Genomic DNA, 24,323 nt, shown 5'->3' with positions numbered 1-24,323 from the left:
GGCTCTATTTACAAAACAGGAAATCTGACATTCTTTCTAATATTCCCTGGTTGGAATCAATGACCGCCATTGGGATTGTCAGATTCCCTATTTTATAAATAGAGCCTTTTATCAGCATATCATCAAAATCTTTGCTCTTTTATGCACAGTGCTAACATATGTTTTCCTGAATTATATAAAATTAGTTTTATAAAATAGCAGATGAAATTATTTTTTTGATTCAGTACCCCTGAGTAGATGCTGGACTTTTTAAACAAAAGTTTTTCACTTTTAAAAATGAAAGCGGAAGCAGAACTGTCAGTATGAAGGTGTGAGAAGCAGGGGAGGGATCACATCCTTAGACTTGGCGAAAGAATTTCCTGGAGAAGGAATGTAAACTTTTTACATTACATGTCTGACCTGTGTGCTACAGTGCAAAAAATGGAAACATCTGTTACAGCATGTATTTATAAATCATGTGTAAGCCCCTGGTCCACACCAGTACTCGCCAGAATCCAGTTCCCCAATCTAACCCCCACTCGCCTATAGCAAGCCCCCACTTATCCTCGGGAGACTGCTTGCGTCGTCCCAGCACACGTTTGCCACCAGGACTTCTGTGCGCAAGGGACGGTGCAAAGGACTGACAGAGGACCAGGAGAGATAACATGGTACAAAAGATTCCAGCAGAGACAAGTCCAGAATACAGAACCTGAGGTCATTCACAGGTAATCTGTCCACCAGACCAGGTATCCAAGGAGAAAGACACAAGCAGAGTTAGGTTTGTTCTCCTTACAGCTGCAGGTGACATTGCTGGACAGAATAAACATGGTTTGCTACTGTGATGGTACACAGCCTTGTCTCCTAACATCATGTGATTCCTATATAAAACAATTCACTCTATTTATGAACCGTGCTGGCTTATTTATCGATATAGATCCTATTTTCAAATTGTGTGATCTTTTGTTATGAAACAATTATCACCCCATTTATAAATCTTGAGTCCTAATTTACAAATCTGGACCCTATTTATAAACCTTAGGTCCCTTTTCATAAATACGGACACTATCTTCCTGAATCTAAATAATGACTAAGACTATATATATATATATATATATATATATATATATATATATATATTATAAAATGTTTTGTATTTACTTTTGTTTACTATTTTAGATAGGACAAAGGCAAATTAATGAAGAGAAACATTGGGCCCTATTTATAGAACAGAGAATGACATTTCCTTAAAGCGGAACTAAACTCAAAAGAACAAAAACCCAATTACCTCTAATTCCGCGGATCCATTGATCCGTTAAGAGGTTTCTTCATTTGGGTCCCGCGTCGTCCCGGTATCATTCTTCGGTGCGGCACTAAGTGCCGACATCTTCTTCCCTCTTCTTCCAGGTTGTTCTTTCTACGTCACCTGATCTCGCGCAGCACATGAATGTACAATTTATGTATTTGGAAAATGTTCAGATGAAAGACGCAGGTTTTATAATTAGTTTTTATAAAACAGCAGATGCTTGTACTTATTTGTAAATTCTTTTTAATCAGTAACCCTGAGTAGTTGCTGGACTTTTTAATTGAAAGTTTTTCATTTTTATATATGAAAGTAGAAGCAGAACAGTCAGTATGATAAGTGTGAAAAGCCATCAGGGACCCCATCGTGGGAAAATAATTTGCTGGAGGAGGAATGTGCACTCTTTACATATCTAGCCTGTGTGCTTCAGTGAAAAAGGGGAAACATTTCTTACAGCATGTATTTATAAATCCTGTGATCCTTGTTATGAAACAATTATCACCCTAATATATAATTAGAGCCGTTTGTCAGTTTATGATAAAAAGTCTTTGCAACAACTCCTCTCCCTTCTGTACACAGTGCTAGAATTCGTTTTCCTGAATTATATATATAATGTTATTAATAAAAAGTGAAATCCTTTATATTAAAGATCAGATCCTTATTTATTGAAATATACTCTATTTATAAATGCTATGATCCTATAATAGTTAAGAGTACCAGTCTAAGTCTGAGAGGCGCAAGGTTCCCGGTTTTGCGAATGCCAAGCTATGTATGTTACCAAGTATGTATACATGCTGTACATCAGTATAAACTTTACCATGAGCGAAGCATATAACAATATTACAGTACATAGTATAACAGCAGTTGCCAAAATCCCACATGGCCAAGCACTCTAGTCTATTATGGAAAAATACTTGATGGTTCACCAGCGTTCCAAGAGATGGTGCCATAGTTAAAACCAGACAGACATATTAAGTAATGAGTTTCCTATCCTATTTTTAAATCTGGAGCCCATTTATAAACCTTGTGATCTCTATTTATATTTCTGGAACCTATATATAAACCTTGTGATATGATTAGGACTCTATATTTATAAATATTGTTATCCATATATGTGATCCTATTTAGATATCCCTGTGTTATAAATAGAGCTCCCTCTGTCCTCTAATGAGTCACTCGGCTAGGCCATTGAATAATAAATCTGTAAGTAAATAAATCTGGACCCTATTTAAAAAATATTCATGACCCTATTTATAAACCCTGTGATCCTATTTAGAAACCTGAGCCATATTTATACACCATGTGAACCTATTCATATAATATTCATGACCCTATTTATAAACCCTGTGATCCTATGTATAAACCTGGACCTTATTTATAAACCTTGTGACCCTATATTTAAAAAATCCATGACCCTGTTTCTAGCCCCTGTGATCCTATTTCTAAAGCTGGACCCTATTTATAAACATTGTGACCACCAATTATTAAATTATTATGATCCTATTTATAAACCCTGTTTCTAAACCTTGTGATCCTATTTATAAACCTGGAGGCCATTTATAAACCTTGCTTTTCTATACACAGTGCTGGCAAATGTTTTCCTGAATTATATATAATTCGTTTTATTAGAATAGTAGATGTTGGTGTCAATTTTTAGGTTCTTTTTTTCAATTTAGTTGACTGTAGCAACTGTAGTTTCTAGACTTAAACAAAGGGTTTTTATTTTTATAAATGAAAGTAAAAACAGAACTGGCAGTAAGTAGGTATGATGGATCACAGCTTTATCCTTGATGGAGGAATTTGCTGGAGAAATAATACTCAGCCTGTGTTCTGCAGTGCAAAAGGGGAAATATCTCTTACAGCATGTTTTTATAAATCATGTGATCTCATATAAAACAAATATCACCTTTTAAATAACCCTGTTTGGATCAGTGTTTCCCTACCAGGGTTTCCTGTAACTCTAGGGTTACTCCAGAGATTGCAATGTTTTCATTGTTAATACAAGCAGTGTACTTCCTTGAATTGGCCGGGTATCTATTATCAAACAAGGCGACCCTATGCAGAATCTTTTGTTTCAATAAAGTTTTATCAAATTTTTCCATCAAATAAGTATAACATATAAAAAGACTTAAAAGTATAAAGGAATACAAATATGAATATTTATTATGAAGATTTTATTGATAAATATGATCATATTAATGAATGATCTTATGCTATTTATAAAGTTGTGATTTAATCTATATGTCATAAATGAACATTACTTTTTGAAATTGAGTGTTTCATTGTGTCCTGGATTAGTGGGAACAAACGTATTCACCTCCAATGTTCCTTGGTGTAGTAGGATATAAAACACTCTATCCTGAACTCACACATCAGCATGTGGACAGAAGGTGTATTAACAATCTTTAATTTTGTAATACTTTTTATTATTTTATAGTTATTTGTATACAAATATATATTTATGTATTTGGAAAATATTCAGATGAAAGACACAGGTTTTATAATTAGTTTTTATAAAACAGAAGTTGATAGTGCTTATTTGTAAATTCTTTTTAATCAGTAACCCTGAGTGTTTGCCGGACTTTTTAAATGAACGTTTTTTTAATTTTTTTTTGAAAGCGAAAGTAGAAGCAGAACAGTCATTATGATGGTGTGAAAAGCTGTGGGGGAACCCACCGTTGGGGAAATAATCTGCTAGAGGGGGAATGTGCACTCTTTACATGTCTAGCCTGTGTGCTTCAGTGATAAAGGGGAAACATTTCTTACAGCATGTATTTATAAGTCATGTGATCCTTGTTATGAAACAAATATCACCCTATTTTATAAATAGAGCCGTTTGTCAGTTTATCCTAAACATTTTTGCAACAACTCCTCTACCTTCTGTACAAAATACTAGGATATGTTTTATTTATAAATCTGGAACCTATAGATAAACCTTGTGATCTTATTTATGAAACAATCATGACCCTGTTTAAAAACCTTGTGAACCCATTTATTAAATTATTATGACCCTATTTCTAAACCTTGTGATCCCTATTTAAAAAATAACTCTAACACTATTTTTAAAACACTCTCATCCTATTTATAAACCTGGAGCCCATTTATAAACCTTGTGACCCTATTTATAAAATAATTATGACCATATTTATACACCCTGGGATCCTATTTATAAATCTGGACCCTATATAAACCTTATGATCCTATTTATGAAACAACTATGACCCTATTCATAAACCCTGTGATCATATTTATAAATCTGGATGCATTTATAAAACAGTTATTACTATATTTATAAACCTTGTGTTGCCTATTTATTATTAATATTACTATACAGTATTTATATAGCGCCAACAAATTATGCAGCGCTCTACAAAGCCCATAGTCATGCAAAGACTGCAGAAGACCAGAGTGCCAACCACTGAGCCACTGTGCTGCCCATGCCCATATATAAATATTGATTCCTTTTCTTTGAATCTGGACCCTAAGGGCATGCTAAGACTTGCTTTAGGATTAGGCAATCCCGCACGGCTCACCATGGCTGGCACCTTGCACCTTGGTTCTACTACCACTCACTGCCACCCTACTCATTCCCTATGGAGCTGCCTCTGGAAGGCAGTAGTTTCCTGGTATGAAGAAGCAGTAAATACATGGAAACGTCACAGCCAATGTGTACACAGGCTTAACCTTGTGATCCTTATTTAAAAACGTTATATATATAATGGTCAGAACCCTCTATATAACCCCTATACAGTCTCTAAATCAGTTCCCTCTTTATAACTGCTATTCCCCTATACATCTGCATTACTCATAAGAGGAACTTGGGGCAAAACAAATTTTGTATCTTGAATACATGTAACAAATAATAAAATCAATAAGGGTGTAATGTACAAAACCCTTTAAAATATAAAATGAAAGTGTAACCTTTCTTCTTGTCTGATGTAATCCTGGTGTAACTCCAAAAATGAAAGTGCTGCTCCTGGCTTCACCTTTGTTTTGCTTCTCCACCACTACAATATACAACCCAGAGCCCATGGAAATTATTATTATTAACAGAATTTATATATTATTACACAATATTTATATAGCACCAGCATTTTACAATGTCCAGTCATGTCACTAAAGAGCTCACAATCTAATGTCCCTATCATAGTCAAATGTCTTTCTTACAGTCTTAGGTAAATTTGGTGAAGCCAGTTACCTAACTGCATATATTTGGAATGTGGGAGGAAATCAGAGTACCCAGAGGAAACCTACGCAAACATGGGGAGAACCTGCAAACTCCATGCAGATAGTGTCCTGGCCAGGATTCAAACCTGGGACCCAGCGCTGCAAAGGCCAGAGTGCTAACCACTGAGCCACCGTGCTGTCCAAAACATGTAGTGCCAACATATTACAGAGCGCTGTACAATAAATAGAGGGTGTAAATGACAGACGAATACCAGCAGTGACAGAGGAGGAGAGGACCCTGCCCCGAAGAGCTTACAATCTAGGAGGTGGGGGAAGTATCACACAATAGGAGGGGGATATGGAGTGGTGGAGGTAGTGAGGGTTTAAGAGACAGAAGGAGATGGGTAGGTGAGGTTGAAGCGTTGGGCTTTAGGGCTGTAATGAGCAGATAGTAGGAGCAAGCCGAATAGCTCGAAAAACGCCATTTCAGAGAGTCAGGGCAGCAACTCTAGAAAAGTCTTTGAGCCGTGTGTGTGAGGAGGTTTTGAGTGAGGAAGTCATTAGTAGGTCATTGGAGGAGCGAAGAGCGTGATTGGTGCAGTTACCAGGTGATGGGGTCATGTGACAACTCATACAATGTTAGGTTTGGTGCTTGAGAAAGCGGGAGCCTCTGTGGTCCAAATACTCAACTAGGGTTTCCCCAGAGGTTGCTGGGGTTCCCTTGACCAATTTGCACCCTCCAGGTCAGTTTAAGTGACACCATTGATGTTTTTTGGCTATCTGGCCCACATTGTTTCCACTGGCCAGAAATGTAAGGGGCATTCTTCCTACTGACCACCACACTAATATACTGTAATCTGTGGATATAGTAATTATAGGACAGGGCTCAATGAAGAACTGAAAGTAATTTCTTTCGTGTTAAAAAGGTGAAAAAAACTTCCCAGCAGGGAGATAAGAATATAAAATGTAAATATTGGGTTGCAATATAAAACTGCACAGATGCCATAGAAACAAACAAAAAAAAACAAAAAACAAAAAACAAAACAAAAAAAAAAAAATCAACAGCCAATCAAATGTCTCTACGTCACGTAATCCCACCCCTGGCCAGAGTGGGCGGAAGTAGATATTAGTGCTGTCACCGCACTGTCGGAAGTACTATCTCTCTCTCCTTCACTGTGAAACATGGCGGACATAGAGACAGCGGCTATAGTAGACGGCGAAGGCAAACTCAGCAAAAAGTGAGCGGACGTCTAGGCTGTGGCCGCTTGTGCGAATGTTGCATGAATGTGGAGTCCATATGGGTGACTTTAGTGGAACGGGGGAGCAGATTCTGTGTGAGACATGTGGGCTGTTAGTAGCTTCCATTGCGGGGAACCGGGAATGAGGAATTATGGGAGTTGTAGTTTCTTATTGCTTCAGACATTCTTCTAGAACGTGATGAGGGCTAATAAGGAACTACATCTCCCAGCAGCGCTAGGACTTGGCTGATGTAACAGCAGACAATGAGAATGGAATGACTTTCTCATTAGTTCCTATAAGATTGATCAGTTTTTAGAAATATGAACATAATATTCATCCTAATCATAACTGAGGTCGTGTGAAGCATTGGGTGAATCAGATCTTACCTTCTTTTTATTTATTTTTCTTCTTTCTTTTCTTTTTCAAAACTATTTTAAGCAAATTCCAGGTTCCTTTAGGTCCTTTAGGTATATATATATATATATATATATATATATATATATATATATATATATGTGAAACTCCACATTTTATTATTAATAAACAGGATTCATCTCGCCATCATATTACGCAGCGCTGTACATTAAATCGGGGTTGCAAATGACAGCCGAATACAGACAGTGACACAGGAGGAGGGGAGGACTCTGCCCTGAAGAGCTTACAATCTAGGAGGTGGGGGAAGTATCGCACAATAGGAGGGGAGATTTGCATTGAACGTTGCTCTGCTCCGTTGCATGTCTTGCAATATTTGATCCGATTTCCATCTCATTCGGATCCGCTTACCCTAAGGAGTGTTTCTCGACTTTTTTTAATTTTGGCCAACCCTTGTAATAACTTTTAGGTCTTGGGGAACCCCTGATATAATTACTTTATCCACAGCTCACAGTACATTAGTGTGGGGGGCAGTGGGAAGAATGTCACCTTTATAGATAGACAGAAAGATCAGTTGTGTCAGTGGTAAATGATCTGAAAGGCACAAATTGCTCAAGGAACCATCAAACTTTTGGAAGAACCCTGAGGTTCCACGGAGCTCAGTCTGAGAAACACTGACCTAAAGCAACCGTGCACATCAGGTTAAATGCAGCTGCACTGCAATCATCCTGACTGCACCATTGAAGCAATAAGAAACCTGCTTTCCTTCTTTTGATGCAGACAAATGACGCCCGACAGTCAAGTGACATCAAAGAGCTGAGCCACATTTCTTGAACATCTACACAGACCTGAATGCTGGGGAAGTTACTTGGCATTGGTTAGGTTATTACAATTTCACTATAAAGAAATGCAACACCATGCAAGGGTGGGGTGAGATGTATGTACGGTTCATATGTCTGTGCACCTGTTCTCGTATTTTACCCTGTCAATTTTAGTGCATTACCACTTACAAGTCTTCTTGTGTGCTGTTTGTAGAGTAAGGTTCCTCTAGAGTTTGCTAGAGGTTCCTTGAACAATTTGTGTTTCTTGGTTTAAGTGACACCGATGGTCTGTTTGGCTCTCTGTAAAAGTGACATTCTCCCCCCTGGTAAGAGATATTCTTTCTGGTGATCACCATGCTAATGTACTGTGAATATAGGAGGGGTTCCTCAAAGCCTAAAAGTTATTTGAAGGGTTCCCCCATGTTAAAAAGTTCAAAAAACACTGCTATGGTTGTGAAGTGTTTCTGCTGTCAGACAGTTGGGCTTGCAAGGTGCTGCTGAATAATTTCAGACTTCATCAGTAGTGAATGGGGTTTGGGGATTTAATATTTACAGATTTTAATCAGCCGAAGTTGATCAAAACTGGAAATGTAAAATCGGTGTCCCCAGTGGGGGGATTCACTGTCACTTTCTGTGCCAGCATCTGTTATCTAGAAAGTGAGAAGCAACTCCCAGTTTGATAGCTGGCAACCAGAACAGATGGCAAGAGGTAATCTTATAGGAACATTTTAGAGATTTTGTTAATCTGCAGCCAGTGACTGGACAGTAAAAGGAAAAGCAGCATATTGAGCTGCTCTTTCTTCCTATTAGCATTGCAGTACAGCTGAGTGGCTCCTCTTATGTTTCCCTCATCCAAAATCAGTTTTTTTTATCAAGTTGTAAGATCCTGACAAATTCAGGTACAGTATTGTAGCCGGGTAGAAAGAAGTTGTAGGTGGGTGGTGGTCCCTATATTGTGACCCAACAATGGGTGGTTACTGGAAGGTGCTGGGTAGTGCTCCTGGCTTTAAAGGGCTAGGGAGAACACTGAGGTACATGCACACTGCATTAAAAAATCTATCTATAATGAATACAGAGCTGGATTAGGGCGCGTTTTCTCCATCTTCTTGGAATTTAGTTGAAAGCCACGTGGGGCTGCATTATATTGTGCAAAATAATTTTTTTCAACACTCCCACCTCTTTTGAAACTAGTGATAAGTTTACTTTCAGTTCTGAATCTTGTTTACAGTGTATGTTCAATTTTCAGTATTCTCCCCAGATTTATTTAGGAAGAAGCTGTAGGTGGGTAGTGACCCAACTCATCAGCAACCACCCAAAAACAGCTGAGTGGTTAACAAAAAGTGCCAGGTGGTGCACCCGGATAAAAGAGGCCGGGGAGATCACTGATGTAGAGGAACTTCTGGTTTTAGAAAATTACTTAAATGTTTTGAGGAAGCGGAACGAAACTTTAAAAATAAAAAAGCTGACTGGGGGGTTAATGGAGTGGAGGACAGGTGATCTCCATTCTGCAATAAAATAAACTTACCTGTCTGATTACAATTTACACTCGCTTAAACTCGCACCATATCGGGCGCTACCGTATTCATCCAGTGGGTGACAGATCTTTGGCCATGCTGGCATGGCAAAGCTGGCATGGCAAAGCATTCACCTATGAGTTCTTTCAGTTTTAGCAGCCCCAGGCATCCTACAGTGAGCTGCACATGCTGTGCTCCTCAGGAAATATTGCAAAAATGCAGGTAAGAATGTGTATTTGCTGACGGGACATCACCTGTCCCCTCTGCAAATCTAATCCTTCCTGCTCGAATTTATTTATGGTAAACTATAGTTCAACTTTAAAAACTGCCCTGCATATATCTGATTTGCCTGTGGAAGATTTCAGCTGCTATCGAATTGATGTGATCAGTTGTCTTTGGACATTGGATGTGTTTAAAGTAACTCAGTACTGACTGCTGATCAAACAAAGTACCCTTAAACACCCTAAGGTTCTGTATTCTTCTGCTAGTACAGTGTTCTTCCCAGCCCCTTTTAGCTGGGCGCACCACCCGGCACTTTTCTGTAACCACCCGGCTGTTTTTGGGTGGTTACTGTAAAGTAGGTCACAATACAGGGACTGCCACCCACCTAGGTCAAAAAAAAAATGTGGGGAGAATACTGTAGTGGCTTATGAGTATGACTTGAAATTTGTACTTGGTGTTTTGATTAGATTTGCCTTTATCAAACATTCTACACTAGAGGAACCCCTGAAATAAATTTTGGGTCATGGGAAGCCTCTGACAAAAATAACGTTGTGAAGAATGTCCCCATCACGGTGATAATCAGAAAAGAACAATAAGGGTAAGAAGCTGTAGGTGGGTGCCAGCCCCTGTATTGTGACGCAGCTTTTCAGTAACCCCCAAAAAAAGCAAAGTGGTGACTGAAAATTGCCATTTAATGCACCCAGCTGAAAGGGTCTGGAGAGCACACTGTAGTGTAAGTTAAAATGCCATCTTTCTGGAATGCTAGAAACACCACTGGTGTCATCCTACTAACCTTGCCAAATGGTGGATCCATGATGGCACCATCAGATGGCACGTCAGTCAGCCAAAGTTCATGGAACCCCTAACAACCACTGGAGGAGCCTTGGTGGAGAATGGCTGGTATAGGTCGCATGCCACCTCATACCTGGAAATACCAGGTATATCAAAGCGATCTAATAGACAAATGGAATACCATTATCAGTAGGTGACTTTCAAGATTGCCTGTCGCTTTTGTTTGAATGGGCAAAGTGACAGATTCTCTTTAAATGTGACCTATGCTCCATATTTGCACCCTTTCTGTTTCTCCTTTTTATTACAGAATATAAAAGTGACTTTTTGTTTTTAGGTGAATACTGAAGTAAATGATACTCCTACTGTTGCTGCTGTCCTAATTTGTATCTCTTACCTTGTCTCCTTGCTAGGTGGTAAAGCCAGTTGTGGGTTGGGAGTTTTTTTGCTATGATGTCTCAAGCTCTTCTCAGGCTGGTTAGGTGCCCAGTCTGGGCCCAGCGGGCACTTAAGGACAAATTCCTGGGCAAGCACCTTCCTACTTTCTCTCCGTTTTGCACTGGCCAGGCACTTCATGGAAAAAAGAGGTTGGTGTGCTTCTTCGTAATTTGTGTCCCACCAACTTTTTTCTTCATGAATCTCCTGTTTCAGCCCTGGTGTGGAGGGCCACCATGCTCCTTACTGTCTTTCAGCTGGTTAAAACCGCTATTTATTTTTGCATCAGTCTTAAACCTGAACTCCAACTTAAAAAAGATCATATTTGGGTGCTATCACAGTATACATATAAGGCTGTAGGTCTTTGGGGGATATAGAAGAGAGCAATACTTTCCTTAATTCGTGCTCCCCTAGCAACAGTGCTGTCCCCCACATCCAGGTAAGAATGTTTTTGGACCCTAAAAATTCTGTACAAGGCATCACTGGTCCCTCATTTGTGATGTTGAGGATGAGGGGTGGCTTTAGACATACTAATATTCTTCTACTACGTACCTCCTGGGCCAAACAAGCTTTGGACCCTTACTATATGGAAAGGGGCTACCTAAACTTGGTTTTTATAAGCTGACTGGAGTTCAGCTTTAAGGGCAAGTATAGCTGTTTTTTTTTTAATTTTCTTTTAAGACCCCCCTGGAAGCGGTTTAAAACATTTGTTATGTAAAGTCAATGAATGCTTGCAGAAAAATCAAGAATATATCTGTACATTGTGCAAAGAGTATGCAACTTCTACTATTAGGAAGCCATGTAATTGTTCAACCTAAAAATAAATGGGTTATCATGGTAGCATTACACAGTGCAATTCTTTTTATTCTAGTGAGTTGAAAAGGCGAATGAAAGCTGAGAAGAAAGCTGCTGAAAAAGAAGCAAAACAGAGTGAAAATGCACAAACTGAAAAGTCAGAAGAGATTGATGAAGAAAGTCTTGATCCCAATGTAAGTCTTTTTTTTTTTCAAACTTCCCATTGCATTTAAAATTTTAACCCAATGACCTGGAAAAGCAGCAGCTGGTAAGCATTTGTCTCCTGGTCACTTTGGAGCGGGCATTCTCTAATGGTCAGAGATGTGTTTCATATTTTATTCAGAATTACATGTTTTGATGAATCCTAGTGTCCTACCTCTGAGGAAATGAAATTAGCAATGTTTCTGATTTAGTTTTACATGTTTACAACATGTAGGGGATAGAAGCATTAGAAGGGACTTTTTGGCAAGTAAAAATAGGTTTTTACTTCTGAAAGTCACCATATACATATAACAAGTAACATTTATACTACTGCTAGACATCACATATAAATACAATATATGAATATGCAATACTGTGATGTCTTTTCATTATTATGATTTTGTAAACCAGTTAGTCTCTCAAAAACCCCTAAAGCCACAAGGCGAAATGCCTCGGGTAAAAGAGACAACTGTCTTAAATTCTACACAATTTATTTGAGCTGATGTCTAGCAATTGTATAAATGTTACTTGCTGTATGTATTTGATAACTTTCTATTTGGCTAAAAGCCCCTTCCTTTGCTTCTATCCCCTACATGTTGTAAAGGTAATCTGGCATCTGATATTTAGTTTGAACTTTTTTGGAAAAGCTTTATGAAAAACCTTTGTTCTAACCTAGTGTTAGATGTTACAGCTCTGTGTTCTCCCTATATATGAATGAATGAAAATATATATATATAATTTTATGATTGGTGTTCCCCCCCTGCCACTTTCAGCTGGGTGTACCACCCCAGTTGTTTTTGGGTGATTATTGAAGAGTTGGGTCTCTCTAAACCTTTTAAAGGTCAGGTCTGTGGCTGCCGTCCTAATCCTGGAATACACATTAAGACTTTTCACACTGACCTGGCTGTGTGTTTCTCCAGGGTAAGCAAACCTCAGTGCTGATTGGAAAAGGGTTAATATCCACATTTTTTTTACAGTTGGCTGCTATCAGTTTCGTTTTGACAAAGATTCCGAGAAATGTACCGCTCCCACAGAGACAAATGTTTACCAGTTAAAAATGAAAGTGAATTGTAAAGTTAAAGGAATTGAAGATAACGTTTAAATGTGAAGTTAAAAATACAAAGTGTTGGAAAGTAAATCTTTGTTTATTTATTACAAGCCTAATATTCCAAGAATCTTCAACTCCCACATTGAGCAAATATAAAGAAAAATGTGAACATATACAAAAGATTGCTTTTAAATGATTATTTCCATTTAAAGCTTGGCTATAGATTTGCAGAACAAAACATATTGGCCTTGATATCCTATATTTTGTCTTTCTTGGTCATAATCCTAAACAAAGCAGTGTACATAATGAGCCTGTGCTGAAAATAGAATTTAGGTGCTTCACACAAATTCTGTATTTAAAGGATATTATCGGTCAACCTATTCTTTCTTTCATTTTGATGTTTCTGTTTATTCCTGCATTTTCTGTGGAACACAGAGAGTGGCCATGCCAGGATCTACACCATCTTAACACTCTTTTTAATACAAAAGAAAGAGGTCAAATATTAACCTCCCTAGCGTTTTTTTTTTGTTTCAGGTTTTATATGTCTAAAAGCGGTACATTGTTTTTCATGAAAATTTATTTTACAATATAATATAATAGTATGAGTATAATAAAGTTTGAAACACAAAATCATTTAAAAACAATAAATTGAATAAATAAAAAAATCTATATATTTAAAAAAAAAAAAAAAAATACATATTATACTCATACTATTATACATACTGTAAAATAAATGTTCTTGAAAACAATGTACTGCTTTTACACATAAAAATCAAATTGAATGCAATACAAATAGATTTTGAATCTCCCGCCCCGCCCGGCCAGGACGTACACACGCACTGACGTCACCAGGAACTCCCCCGGTGACCCATCAGATCCAGAAGCAGGAAGAAGAAAGAAGACGGAGATCGCGGCGCTGGACGGCGTGGGACCCCGGCAGATCAGGTAAGCGCTCTATTTACTAACCTCCCCTAAATGTTCCAACCCCTAGTGTGACTCGGGGTTACCACTTGTAGCAACTTTTTTTCTACCCCGAGTCACACTTGGGGATACCGCTAGGGAGGTTAATAATAATAATAAACAGGATTTATATAGCGCCAACATATTATACAGCGCTGTACAATAAATAGGGGTTGCAAATCAGACAGATACAGACAGTAACACAGGAGGAGGAGAGGATCCTGCCCCAAAGAGCTTACAATCTAGGAGGTGGGGAAAGTATCACACAATAGGAGGGGTAACATGTAGTCAAGTTTTTAAAAGACAGAAGAAAATGGATAGGCAAGTTTTAAAAAAATGGGTTTTTATTGCTCTTTTAAATGAGCAGAAAGTAGGACGAGGAAGACGATTCCAGGCAGTCGGGGCAGCTCTAGAAAAGTCTTGGAGCCTTGCGTGTGATGAGGTTTTGAGTGAGGAAGTCAGTAGTAAGTCTATGGAGGAGTGAAGAGAGCAGCTAGGGCAGGCGATATTTTATTACCAGGTCAGAAAGGTAAGTGGGACAAGAACTGTGGAGGGATTTGAAGGCAAAGAAGAGAACTACAAAGAGAGGCAGCAGAAAGGGAGTGGTGGGACGCATGGATAAGTCTGGCTGCAGCATAAATAGAGAAGAGTGTCGGGTTAGTGGAATACCAGAGAGAAGGATGTTACAGTAGTCCAGACGAAATATGATAAGAATGTGAACAAGGATATTGGTGGTCTACGAAAAAAAAATAGATCATCCTATTCTAGGTTTTTAGGTATCCTGTTTTTAGGTGGTTACTGAAAAGTTGGATAAAAAAAGTCAGATTGCATAAAAAATTTTCTTGTGTGACCAAGAGAATGTTTTTCCCCTTATGTAGGACCCAAGGATGTTTTGATCTCCATTCAATCCTTTACCATACCAGTGTTTTATTTGCCATGTTTCTTTTTTTTTTTTCCACAGCAATATTATAAAATAAGGACGCAAGCTATCCAACAGATGAAAGGCACCAAGGATGACCCTTATCCTCACAAGTTTCATGTGAACATGTCCCTTAATGAATTCATTGAGAAATACAATGGCTTGGAGGTCGGACAACAATTAGAGGAAGTTGTGAGCATAGCAGGTTGGTTTATTTTACTTCTTTACTAAAAGATTTTGTGTGTAATTGAATATTTTGAGCTTCGACCAATCTGATATTACTGAATGCTGCTCTGAGGATATTAAGGTGAAACACAAGGGCTTTGGGCCAGTTATATTCTCAATTTATTTTCTCATGGGCAGCATGGTGGCTCAGGGGTTAGCACTCCGGCCTTTGCAGCGCTAGGTCCCAGGTTCGAATCCAAGCCAGGACACTATCTGCATGGAGTTTGCAGGTTCTCCCCGTGTCTGCGTGGGTTTCCTCCCACATCCCAAAAACATGGAGTTAGGTTAATTGGCTTCCCCTTAAAAAAATTTACCTTAGACTACATTAATGACATATGACTATAGTAGGGACATTGGATTGTGAGCTCCTTTGAGGGACAGTTAGTGACACGACTATGGACTTTGTACAGCGCTGCGTAATATGATGGCGCTATATAAATACTGTGTAATAGGGCCAGGTTTTTTGTCAAAGGATTGGGTGTGTGAATCTTTTTATTTCATGCTTCAGTTGACTTTTAAGTGAATATCATTTCTTGCTAGTGAACTGTAGAGTGTCAGTGATGTTCCTTGTTCTTGTTTATAGGCAGAATTCATGCCAAGCGTATTTCTGGAGCCAAGCTGATATTCTATGATCTTCGAGGTGAAAGTTTGAAAGTGCAAGTGATGGCTAATTCTAGGTAAGTGGTCTACTCTCTGAAAGTCATGTTCTTACCCAGTCCAATGATTGTCTGAATATACAGTTGAATGTACCTACCTGTCTGTGGTTCTCTGTATTAGTATGATGCTACTTTATTGCTCTCTGAGCAAGTTTTCAACGATCCAGAGAGGTCACCCCCCCATTCAATTAATTGGTTCCTGTCTTTGTTCTATACATTACTAAAGGATATTTAAACCACTGCAGGACAGGTTATTTAGGCTGAGGAATTATAACTTGTACAATGTAAATGTACATTTGATGCAAGCATTTTTATTTTTAGGTACGCATTAACTGAGAAATTTGCTGCAAGGTTTTAAATATATTACTTTGGCCTTTCAGTGACATGTTTTATGAGCTGTTAGATTAAACCATTTCATACAATGTAATTACTACCTTTCTTCCTAACCCAACAGATTTTACAAATCTGAAGAAGAATTTACTGCTATAAATAACAAGTTACGCCGAGGAGACATTATCGGAGTCAGTGGAAACCCTGGGAAAACCAAGAAGGGAGAGCTGAGCATTATCCCTAAGGAAATGACACTGCTGTCGCCTTGTCTGCATATGCTGCCCCACCTGCACTTCGGTCTGAAAGACAAGGTACAGCATGTTTTCTTAAACCTCTACCAGTTTGCCAATATACTGTATATCATTATTGAGCTACCATTTGTTTGATCAGTTCTTTTATCCGGTTGGATGCAGATTGCCTCTTGATTCGTATCTGTTGTCTAGAGTTACTTGCCTGTGCAAGTGCTCATTGAAAGAGTTCAAAATGGTATAATCATAATGTTCAGATGTAGGGCTTTCAACATGCATGATCTTTAACTTTTGCTTTGCCTGTCTTGCAGGAGACCAGATACCGTCAGCGTTACTTGGATCTCATTCTCAATGATTATGTACGGCAAAAGTTCATCACCAGAGCAAAAATCATCACCTACCTTCGCAAGTTTCTGGATGATTTAGGGTTCCTGGAGGTAACTATTTTAACCACCTATATAGTTTTAAAGAGCAACTTTTATTTGAGACAATTTAGCTTTTAGTTGGCTGTGATCCCAACACACCCAGTGGCCTTCCTACTATATTCCATCCACCGCACACCCACAATATTTTCACGTATTTGTGCTAAAAGTGAGATGACCCATGCAATTCAAAGAGCTATCTTATCCTGTAAAGCACTGTGGTTTGTGACCTAAATGTGGCCATGGTTGTCTAATGTAGTCTAGTTGCAAGCAATATAGAACATGATTCAAATTGTATAGTACCTTGATGTAAAACTTAGTCTTTAAATTGGTTCACAGAGAGAATTTAAAAAAAACCCAATAAAGATCTATCACTCCTCCTAAAGTCTCTGAAACAATTAAGGCAAATGATTGACCGCATATATGGTTATGTGGGACTAAAACAAATGTTGAATAATGTGTTTCTCTGGGATTTACTAAATGGGTATAGAGCGCTTGCAGCGTTTTTTTAGTGATCCTTTATTGTCTATTATGCAGTTTTGCTGACATTTTAGTAAAACCAAATCTCTTCCTGGGTCAGAGTATGGTACCAGTTTGCCTATTTGGGCCCTTAGTTTAGGAAGTTGCTGCAAAGGTATTTTCTTAGGGCATCGTGTACTCAGTCAGCTTTACCCTTTGCCCAGAATGATATAAAATGACTATTATAATGCTTTTGGTCCTTCAAGGGGCACACCACTGCTAGTTTATAGATGTGTTTAGGGCAGGCCATGTATGGGCTAAGCATTCTGTGTGTCTTTTGACAGATTGAAACTCCGATGATGAACATTATTCCAGGAGGTGCTGTTGCTAAACCTTTCATCACACATCACAATGATCTGAACATGGATCTGTATATGAGGATTGCTCCTGAGCTCTATCACAAGGTAAGCATAAAGTACCTGGAACACTATTTCTCAACCAGGGTTTTGTGGAGCCCTAGAGATCCTTCAGGGGTTCCTTGCGTAATTATCAATTTGTGTCTCTCAGGTCAGTTTTATAGATGCCAATAATATTTTTGGCTATTTGTAAGGTGGCAGAATTCCTACTGGCCAGTGTCTATAGTAATTATATGGACAACTATAAAAGTAATAGTACCTAAGGGTACTGCATGCACACCATTGGAAGCCTTAACCATTGCTGGAGTTGTTAATTGCTGGCCACACTGTATCCCTTATTTCCATTTTAAATGCATGTTGGTTCAGGCAGGTTCTCTCATGATGGGTCTATCTTCTCCATTTTTGGAGGGCCTTAATAAATCCAGCCCGTTGAGCCTTTATTATGCATCCTTCAAATTATGCCATTGTTATTTTATAACCATCTGAGGGGAAAAAAAAGACGTTAAGCTTTAGTCAATTAAATTGTCTAATAGAACAAAACATTCTAGGTCCCATTCAATGTCTACTATAGGTAGATTTATCTCCTTGGCTGTCATTCTCTGGCAGCAACCCTGCCTACATTCTGATCGTCCCACTGTTTAACCACAGGGTAAAAAGTGATGATTTACAGATTGACGGATTACATTTTTCATACAGATGCTGGTGGTCGGTGGCATTGACCGAGTTTATGAAATAGGCAGACAGTTCAGGAATGAAGGAATTGACTTGACCCATAACCCTGAGTTTACAACCTGTGAATTTTACATGGCCTACGCTGATTACCATGACCTTATGGACATCACTGAAAAACTACTTTCAGGTAAGCCTTTTTAAAAACATTTTTTTCCCAGGTCTGAATACTATACATTTCATACTTTGTAATTTTTCATAGTGGTTTACATCTTCTGTGCAGTTGAGTAAAATATTTTCTTTAAACTTGTAAAGTCTTTTAATCCACATGGATATTAGAGTGGAGCTCCTGCTCTATGCATATTCCCATACTGGCTTCAGAGAGGGTGCCAGGTGTTTCCCTATGTACACACAGTCCTGGCAGTCATTATTTAAACCATGGATCCCTCATTCTGCACCATTTAAAAACAACATATAATCCCTGTATTTGTAAAGCAGGACAGCAGTATATTGAATGACAGCTTGTAAATATTTACAAATATTTCCTCTAAATGCAAAAACATTTATTGTGCTTCTCTTGCAGGTATGGTTAAACACATACATGGTAGTTACAAAATCACCTATCACCCAGAAGGACCTGATGGACCAAGCCAAGAAATAGACTTCAGTCCACCATTTAGAAGGATCAGCATGGTGCATGAGCTGGAGAAAGTTTTGGGGAAGAAACTCCCTGCAACAGACCAGTTTGACACTGAAGGTAATAGCAGTACTAATTTTATTGTTCAATTCCAAGTAAACTTTTGGGCTACTTTAACTGAATACAATCCAGGGGAACCAAAAAAAAAGTAAAAATGCCTGTCCCCTGCCATCATGTTGCAGGGAAGCACCCTTGCTCTTAGTAGGTGGATGTGTTAGACCGCTCTTTCCACACAGTCAGCTATCTAAGCAGGGAGGATGACATGGGCTTTGTATATTGCAAAGCATCAAGTGTCCAATTTTAAAATCCTACTGCATTACAATTTTAGGAACATGAATCTACTTTAGGCCAAACATACCCAAAAATGTACTGTTTGCCCAAAGAAAACAAATCTTGTTAAATCTTTAATGTTTAGTGTATGTCATCTATAAGGCACACCTACAACTGCTAGCCTAAATAGAAGATTTGGCACCACGTACAGCGGGCAGGGGCAGTCACAGCTTGTTAACATTTAAGAGTGTTACGCAGGGATAGAACCCCAGATTGTTTTATTTCTCAGTGGGTGGGAGGGTTTAGTTCTGCCTAAACAAATCTGTCCTAATAAAAAATAAGAGGGCTTCTGCTGGCTGACAGCACTGCTCTTAGTACTTGGGTCTGTGTACTCTATATGTGTAAGTTACTCAAATTATGAGTTTGTCAGTGAGAATTGAAAGGATGGACCTTTCAATATGTCCATATGCGGTTACAAGCGCTGCTGCAGTATCTATATTGTTATATTGTCTTTTCCATGTTTTGGCTCTTGGGGTTCACAGCTTCTTAGTAAACTATAGACACATAAACTATGAGTTCTTGCCATTGAAAACACACCTTGACTTGAAAATAGTTGAATGTGCATAGCCACAGTTACAGTTTTTAGTTGTGAAACTTATTGAAGTTTCAATAATGTAATATAACTGTACAGCTTTTACCACTTTTCAGGTTTTGTTTTTCTGGGACACAATAATTGATCAGTTATTTTTCTTTCAGAGACCCGCAAGATTCTGGATGCTATCTGTTTAGAGAAGGAAGTTGAGTGCCCACCTCCAAGGACCACTGCAAGGCTACTGGATAAGGTAGGGCGCCTTCTGTGCCTACTAATGGCAGACACAATAGGTCCTGGCAAGTGGCAGACAAGGACGCAACTCCAAGTATAGTTTCAAAGGAAATTTTTATTGAGCCGTTCTTGAAAAGGGTTACCAGGAGGGGAACACACTGGGTACATTGTCACAGCTACCTGGGCTGACCATACTAATACACTTCATGAAGACCCACACATTGGAGGGATAGGTGTTGAGCCTTTTTACCCAAACTAAAAGTAAATTTCACTTAGTTCCTGGAATGTTCCGTCAAAACCATAGCAGTCACCTCTTCCTGAACTTCCTTTTATTAGAAATGATCAGATAATGTTCTCTACCTTGGTTGATGGCTATGAAATATCTATGCACAGCCACACTGGTCAGTTAGAGTTGATAGTGCTTTTAAACAATAAACCCAATCTGAAGCCAGTTATTTGTGTTTTTCAGTTAGTCGGTGAATTCCTGGAAGTAACATGCATTAATCCAACATTCATTATTGACCATCCCCAAATCATGAGTCCCCTTGCCAAATGGTAAGAACTTCACTTGATCTATTCTGAGATATTTTTATTCATCTCCACTGGTTTGTTTTTTGTTTTTGACATTGTTTTTGTTTCGTTGCCAGGCATCGGTCGGAAAAGGGGCTGACAGAAAGATTTGAGCTGTTTGTTATGAAGAAAGAGGTTTGCAATGCCTACACCGAGTTGAATGACCCTATCAGACAGAGGGAGCTTTTTGAGGATCAAGCCAAAGTAAGTGTCACTGAATGACACAGGGATTGCTGATATCCTGCTTAGATAAACGTTTCTCAACCAGGGTTCAGTGTTTGATGGGGGTCACTTGAGTAATGAGCAATTTGTGCCTCTCAAGTCAATTTAGCTAATACCAGCAATATGTTTGGCTATCTGTAGGGTGACATTTTTTCTATTGCTCAGCATTGTAAGAGACAATCTTCCAATTGACCAGCTAATGTATTGTGAGCTGTAGATTTGGGAATTATAACAGGGGTTTTTGAAGACATGAAAATGATTTCAAGGGTTTCCTTGTGTTGTAAAGGTGAAGAAACACTCTCTTAGACACTTCCAGAAAGAGGTTTATGCTCAATAAAGGGTATCTAAACACAAGACCATAATGCTAACCATGTTGCAGCGTGTCTGACATTAGAGGTGGTGGCTGCAATGTTTTGTTTTGTTTTTTTGTTTTTTTCCCCCTTATCTGGTGATCCAGTCATTAACACTCCATATCATATGGTAACAATACTCTCTAGCTCATTAAGTATTTTGGAACCACAGGACTTCTCCCCCGCTTCATCCCTTTATAACATAAACAGTAAGGGGTTGTTGTGCAAGGTTTTGCTCTACTTTCAGCAAAAGTATTTGATGAGTTATTGTAGCCACCCCAACTAAGAATTGGCAAGCTACAATTTTGGATACCCCTTATTAGAGACCTGCCATAGGAGATGGGAGCAGCTATTACTGACCTCTTTAAAAAAAATTAAATTTATTGATGTTTAATTCTGATCACCTGATCACAATCCTAAGTAGTTTTATGGAAGAGATATGCAGGGTCACAGCATCCTTACAATGTGCAAGTTCATTCCAGTTGAGTGATTTAGAATGTATGATGGTCACATTCAAATCCTTTTGTTTAGGTAAAGCTAAAAGATTTTTTTAAAAGTTGGATCTGTTTTCAATGCAGGTATGCATTAAGACATAAATTTATGATGAAAATGTGCAAATAAGCATCTAATGGTGTCCTTAATAATAATACATTACTGAGATATACTGGCCAAAGAGTCTTCTGCATAGAATGTTGTGGATATCTACCTCCTCTGCTGTGTTCTGTGGTTTCATGTTTTACAATAATGCACTAAAGTGACATAGTGGCCAGCAATTAAAACCACAACAGGCAGCTGAAACCCAATCTTGCTCCAATCCTTGTACTTTTGAGAAGCTAAACTGGTCAAAGAAACTTTCAGTATCTGACAGTTCAGCTGTGTATTAGATATGACACAACCAATGGGCTGTGCTTTCACCCACAGGCTGCTAGTTACAGCTCTGCATTACCATGATATTGATGTAGTGGCTGGAGGGTAGAACAATAGCAGACAGCAGGGGATGTATGCATTTTTGACACACCTGGAAGTGTTGGCTGCTAAAGTTTCTTTGGCTGGTATAGTGCTGCAAAAGCAAAGACTGGAATGATAATAACCTCCAGGACTTTTTGCAGCCTATATTCTTGCAATTTTTTTTCCTTCTTGACACAAGCTTTGCCTGCAGACAGATAAACTGAATAGCGGCCCTGGTCAAGTTTAGTGAGTTGACTATTGTTTTGTGTTAACTTTGAGTGGCATATAAAGATAAAACTGGACTCTGCCTGCCAAGTGTGGCACTCATTTCCTTTAAGTAGTTGACTTCTCATAGATTTAGGGCAATGTAGAGATATAATACTGTGCAAATCTGATATTAACGCTACTCTTGAACTTTCCCAGGCCAAAGCAGAAGGTGATGACGAGGCCATGTTCATTGATGAAACATTCTGCACTGCTCTGGAGTATGGATTGCCTCCTACAGCTGGTTGGGGAATGGGCATTGACCGCCTCACCATGTTCTTAACTGACTCAAACAACATTAAGGTATGTAGGATTTTTTAAGAACACCTTATAACGTGGACCTTTACTTTGTCCAAGTATCTAATAATTCCTCTGTCCATTCTTACAGGAGGTGCTCCTGTTCCCTGCCATGAAACCAGAAGACAATAAGAAGGAGCCTGCACCTGGTCAAAGCTCTGGAACATCTATGTAACCTGTCTGCTTTTATGATGTTTAATGTGTTTTTTTCTGGGGCTTTGTCTACATCTAGATACAATTGTTCTGATTTATACTGAAAATAAATTATAAAATTGTACTGTCTATAATATTTTTCTGATTTCTGTGTTTGTTGATGGGGGTGGGGGAGATACACAATAATTCTCATTTAGGTTCCTAATTTAAAAAAAAAAAAATGAAAACTTTGTCTATCTGCTGATCTATTGTAAAGTCACAATGCCCTTATTAGGTTCAAGGTGCTCCTAATGGACTGCGGATTGGCATTTGTGGGTCATATAAAATACGTCTTAGAAGGGCATCCAATGAAATGGTTTTCCCTGGTGGAAATCAGATACTTCTATTGAAACACCTGGACCTGGAATATTCCCACAAGGGAATGTTTTAGGGAATATCCCATCCCCTGTTTTATAAATAGAGCTCTAAGTGTTACAATTCGAGTACTGGTGGTTTGGAGCTTGCACCTTTCTGTCGCTATACATTGCTATTGGCAAATTACAGTGATGGGTTGCATTACCAGCTGAAATTATTCTGTTGGAGGAGGATTGGGGGCAGAATGTATTATCTAAAAGGTCCTGGCATTTCGTTACAAGGCTCATGTTTGTATGTACCTGCAATTTGAAACCTGCCACCTCTTTGTTCTTGACACTCACTTTAATCCTCCCTCCTAATTCCATGTGATTTAGTATGTATTACTGCAAACATATTCCCCAATATTATGTGTTTTGCTAGTTTTTTCCCTTCCTGGTCCTTCTAAGGGTCAGTAGTGGAAAGGAGGAAACCATCTTCAAAAAATTGAGAAAAGTTTGAGTTGAAACCCCTGTACCAGGGTTTTGATTTGCCTTCCTCTGGATCAAGTATGTCCAAAGGGTTTTACCTGGGATATGTGGTTAAACTTGATCGACTTATGTCTTTTTTTTTTTTTTTTTTTTTAACCTGACTTACTACTATGTCACTATGAATAGGCATGTGGTCTAAACTCCAATTTTTGAACGGTGTTTGAATGTGAAGTAAACTCTGACCTGACAGGCCAGACACAAGGAGTGGAATTGATTTACTAAAGGGATTCAGGCTGTTCATATAGCAAATATCCCTCTTTCAAGGGATATTTCACCTAAATTAGATGAAGCCCTGATGACTTTAATTATTCAATCGTGCATAGTCACTTTATTTTTTTTTTGCACATGATTGTGTATTCTTTGAAAAGTGAATTATCACTTGCAAGGTAATAATTCACATTTCTATGTGAACAGCCTAAATTCTTTTAGTAAATCAGCCCCAGAGTCTCCATCAAATTCACATCATGGGTGCTGAAAATGCCTTAAAACTGAATGAATAAAGGTGGGGCAGAAACACACAGATTTTGGAGTAACAGATACTTTAGATTTTTTCCTTATAACTGACCATTTATATAGGCTCAGCATTCATACCTAAAATTAAAAAGTGTACAGGAAAAAATTCATTTGGATGTTTGGGTTACCATTTTGCATTACTTTTATAT

General features: G+C 38.5%; 1 protein-coding gene across 2 annotated transcripts; it reads left to right on the top strand.

Moving 5' to 3' along the window:
* Window positions 1–6,550: 6,550 nt before the first annotated feature.
* On the top strand, window positions 6,551–22,914 carry KARS1 (lysyl-tRNA synthetase 1). Of its 2 annotated transcripts, XM_072422527.1 has the most exons (15): window positions 6,575–6,684; window positions 10,817–10,990; window positions 11,710–11,827; window positions 14,804–14,966; window positions 15,570–15,663; window positions 16,097–16,283; window positions 16,532–16,657; window positions 17,446–17,565; window positions 18,214–18,376; window positions 18,770–18,943; window positions 19,910–19,995; window positions 20,446–20,531; window positions 20,624–20,750; window positions 22,490–22,633; window positions 22,719–22,914. In XM_072422527.1, exons 2-15 carry the CDS (start codon window positions 10,854–10,856, stop codon window positions 22,800–22,802), a joined length of 1,809 nt encoding a protein of 602 aa, XP_072278628.1. In that variant the 5' UTR covers window positions 6,575–6,684; window positions 10,817–10,853; the 3' UTR covers window positions 22,803–22,914. The 2 variants fall into 2 exon arrangements, with proteins under 2 accessions (XP_072278629.1, XP_072278628.1); XM_072422528.1 differs by lacking the exon at window positions 10,817–10,990 and having other exon boundaries at window positions 6,551–6,684.
* The last annotated feature ends 1,409 nt before the right edge of the window (window positions 22,915–24,323 follow it).

Source organism: Pyxicephalus adspersus, chromosome 9, assembly GCF_032062135.1.
Source record: "Pyxicephalus adspersus chromosome 9, UCB_Pads_2.0, whole genome shotgun sequence".
In the NCBI taxonomy this organism is placed as follows: domain Eukaryota; kingdom Metazoa; phylum Chordata; class Amphibia; order Anura; family Pyxicephalidae; genus Pyxicephalus; species Pyxicephalus adspersus.
This window is presented reverse-complemented; position numbering and strand designations above follow the sequence as displayed.

Excerpts from the sequence above, each read along its gene's own strand:
- KARS1 (XM_072422527.1), top strand. The coding sequence starts at position 10,854 with ATGATGTCTCAAGCTCTTCTCAGGCTGGTTAGGTGCCCAGTCTGGGCC. Across the intron at positions 16,284-16,531 it reads ACTTCGGTCTGAAAGACAAG|GAGACCAGATACCGTCAGCG; the intron begins GTACAGCATGTT and ends CCTGTCTTGCAG. Across the intron at positions 17,566-18,213 it reads CTCCTGAGCTCTATCACAAG|ATGCTGGTGGTCGGTGGCAT; the intron begins GTAAGCATAAAG and ends TTTTTCATACAG.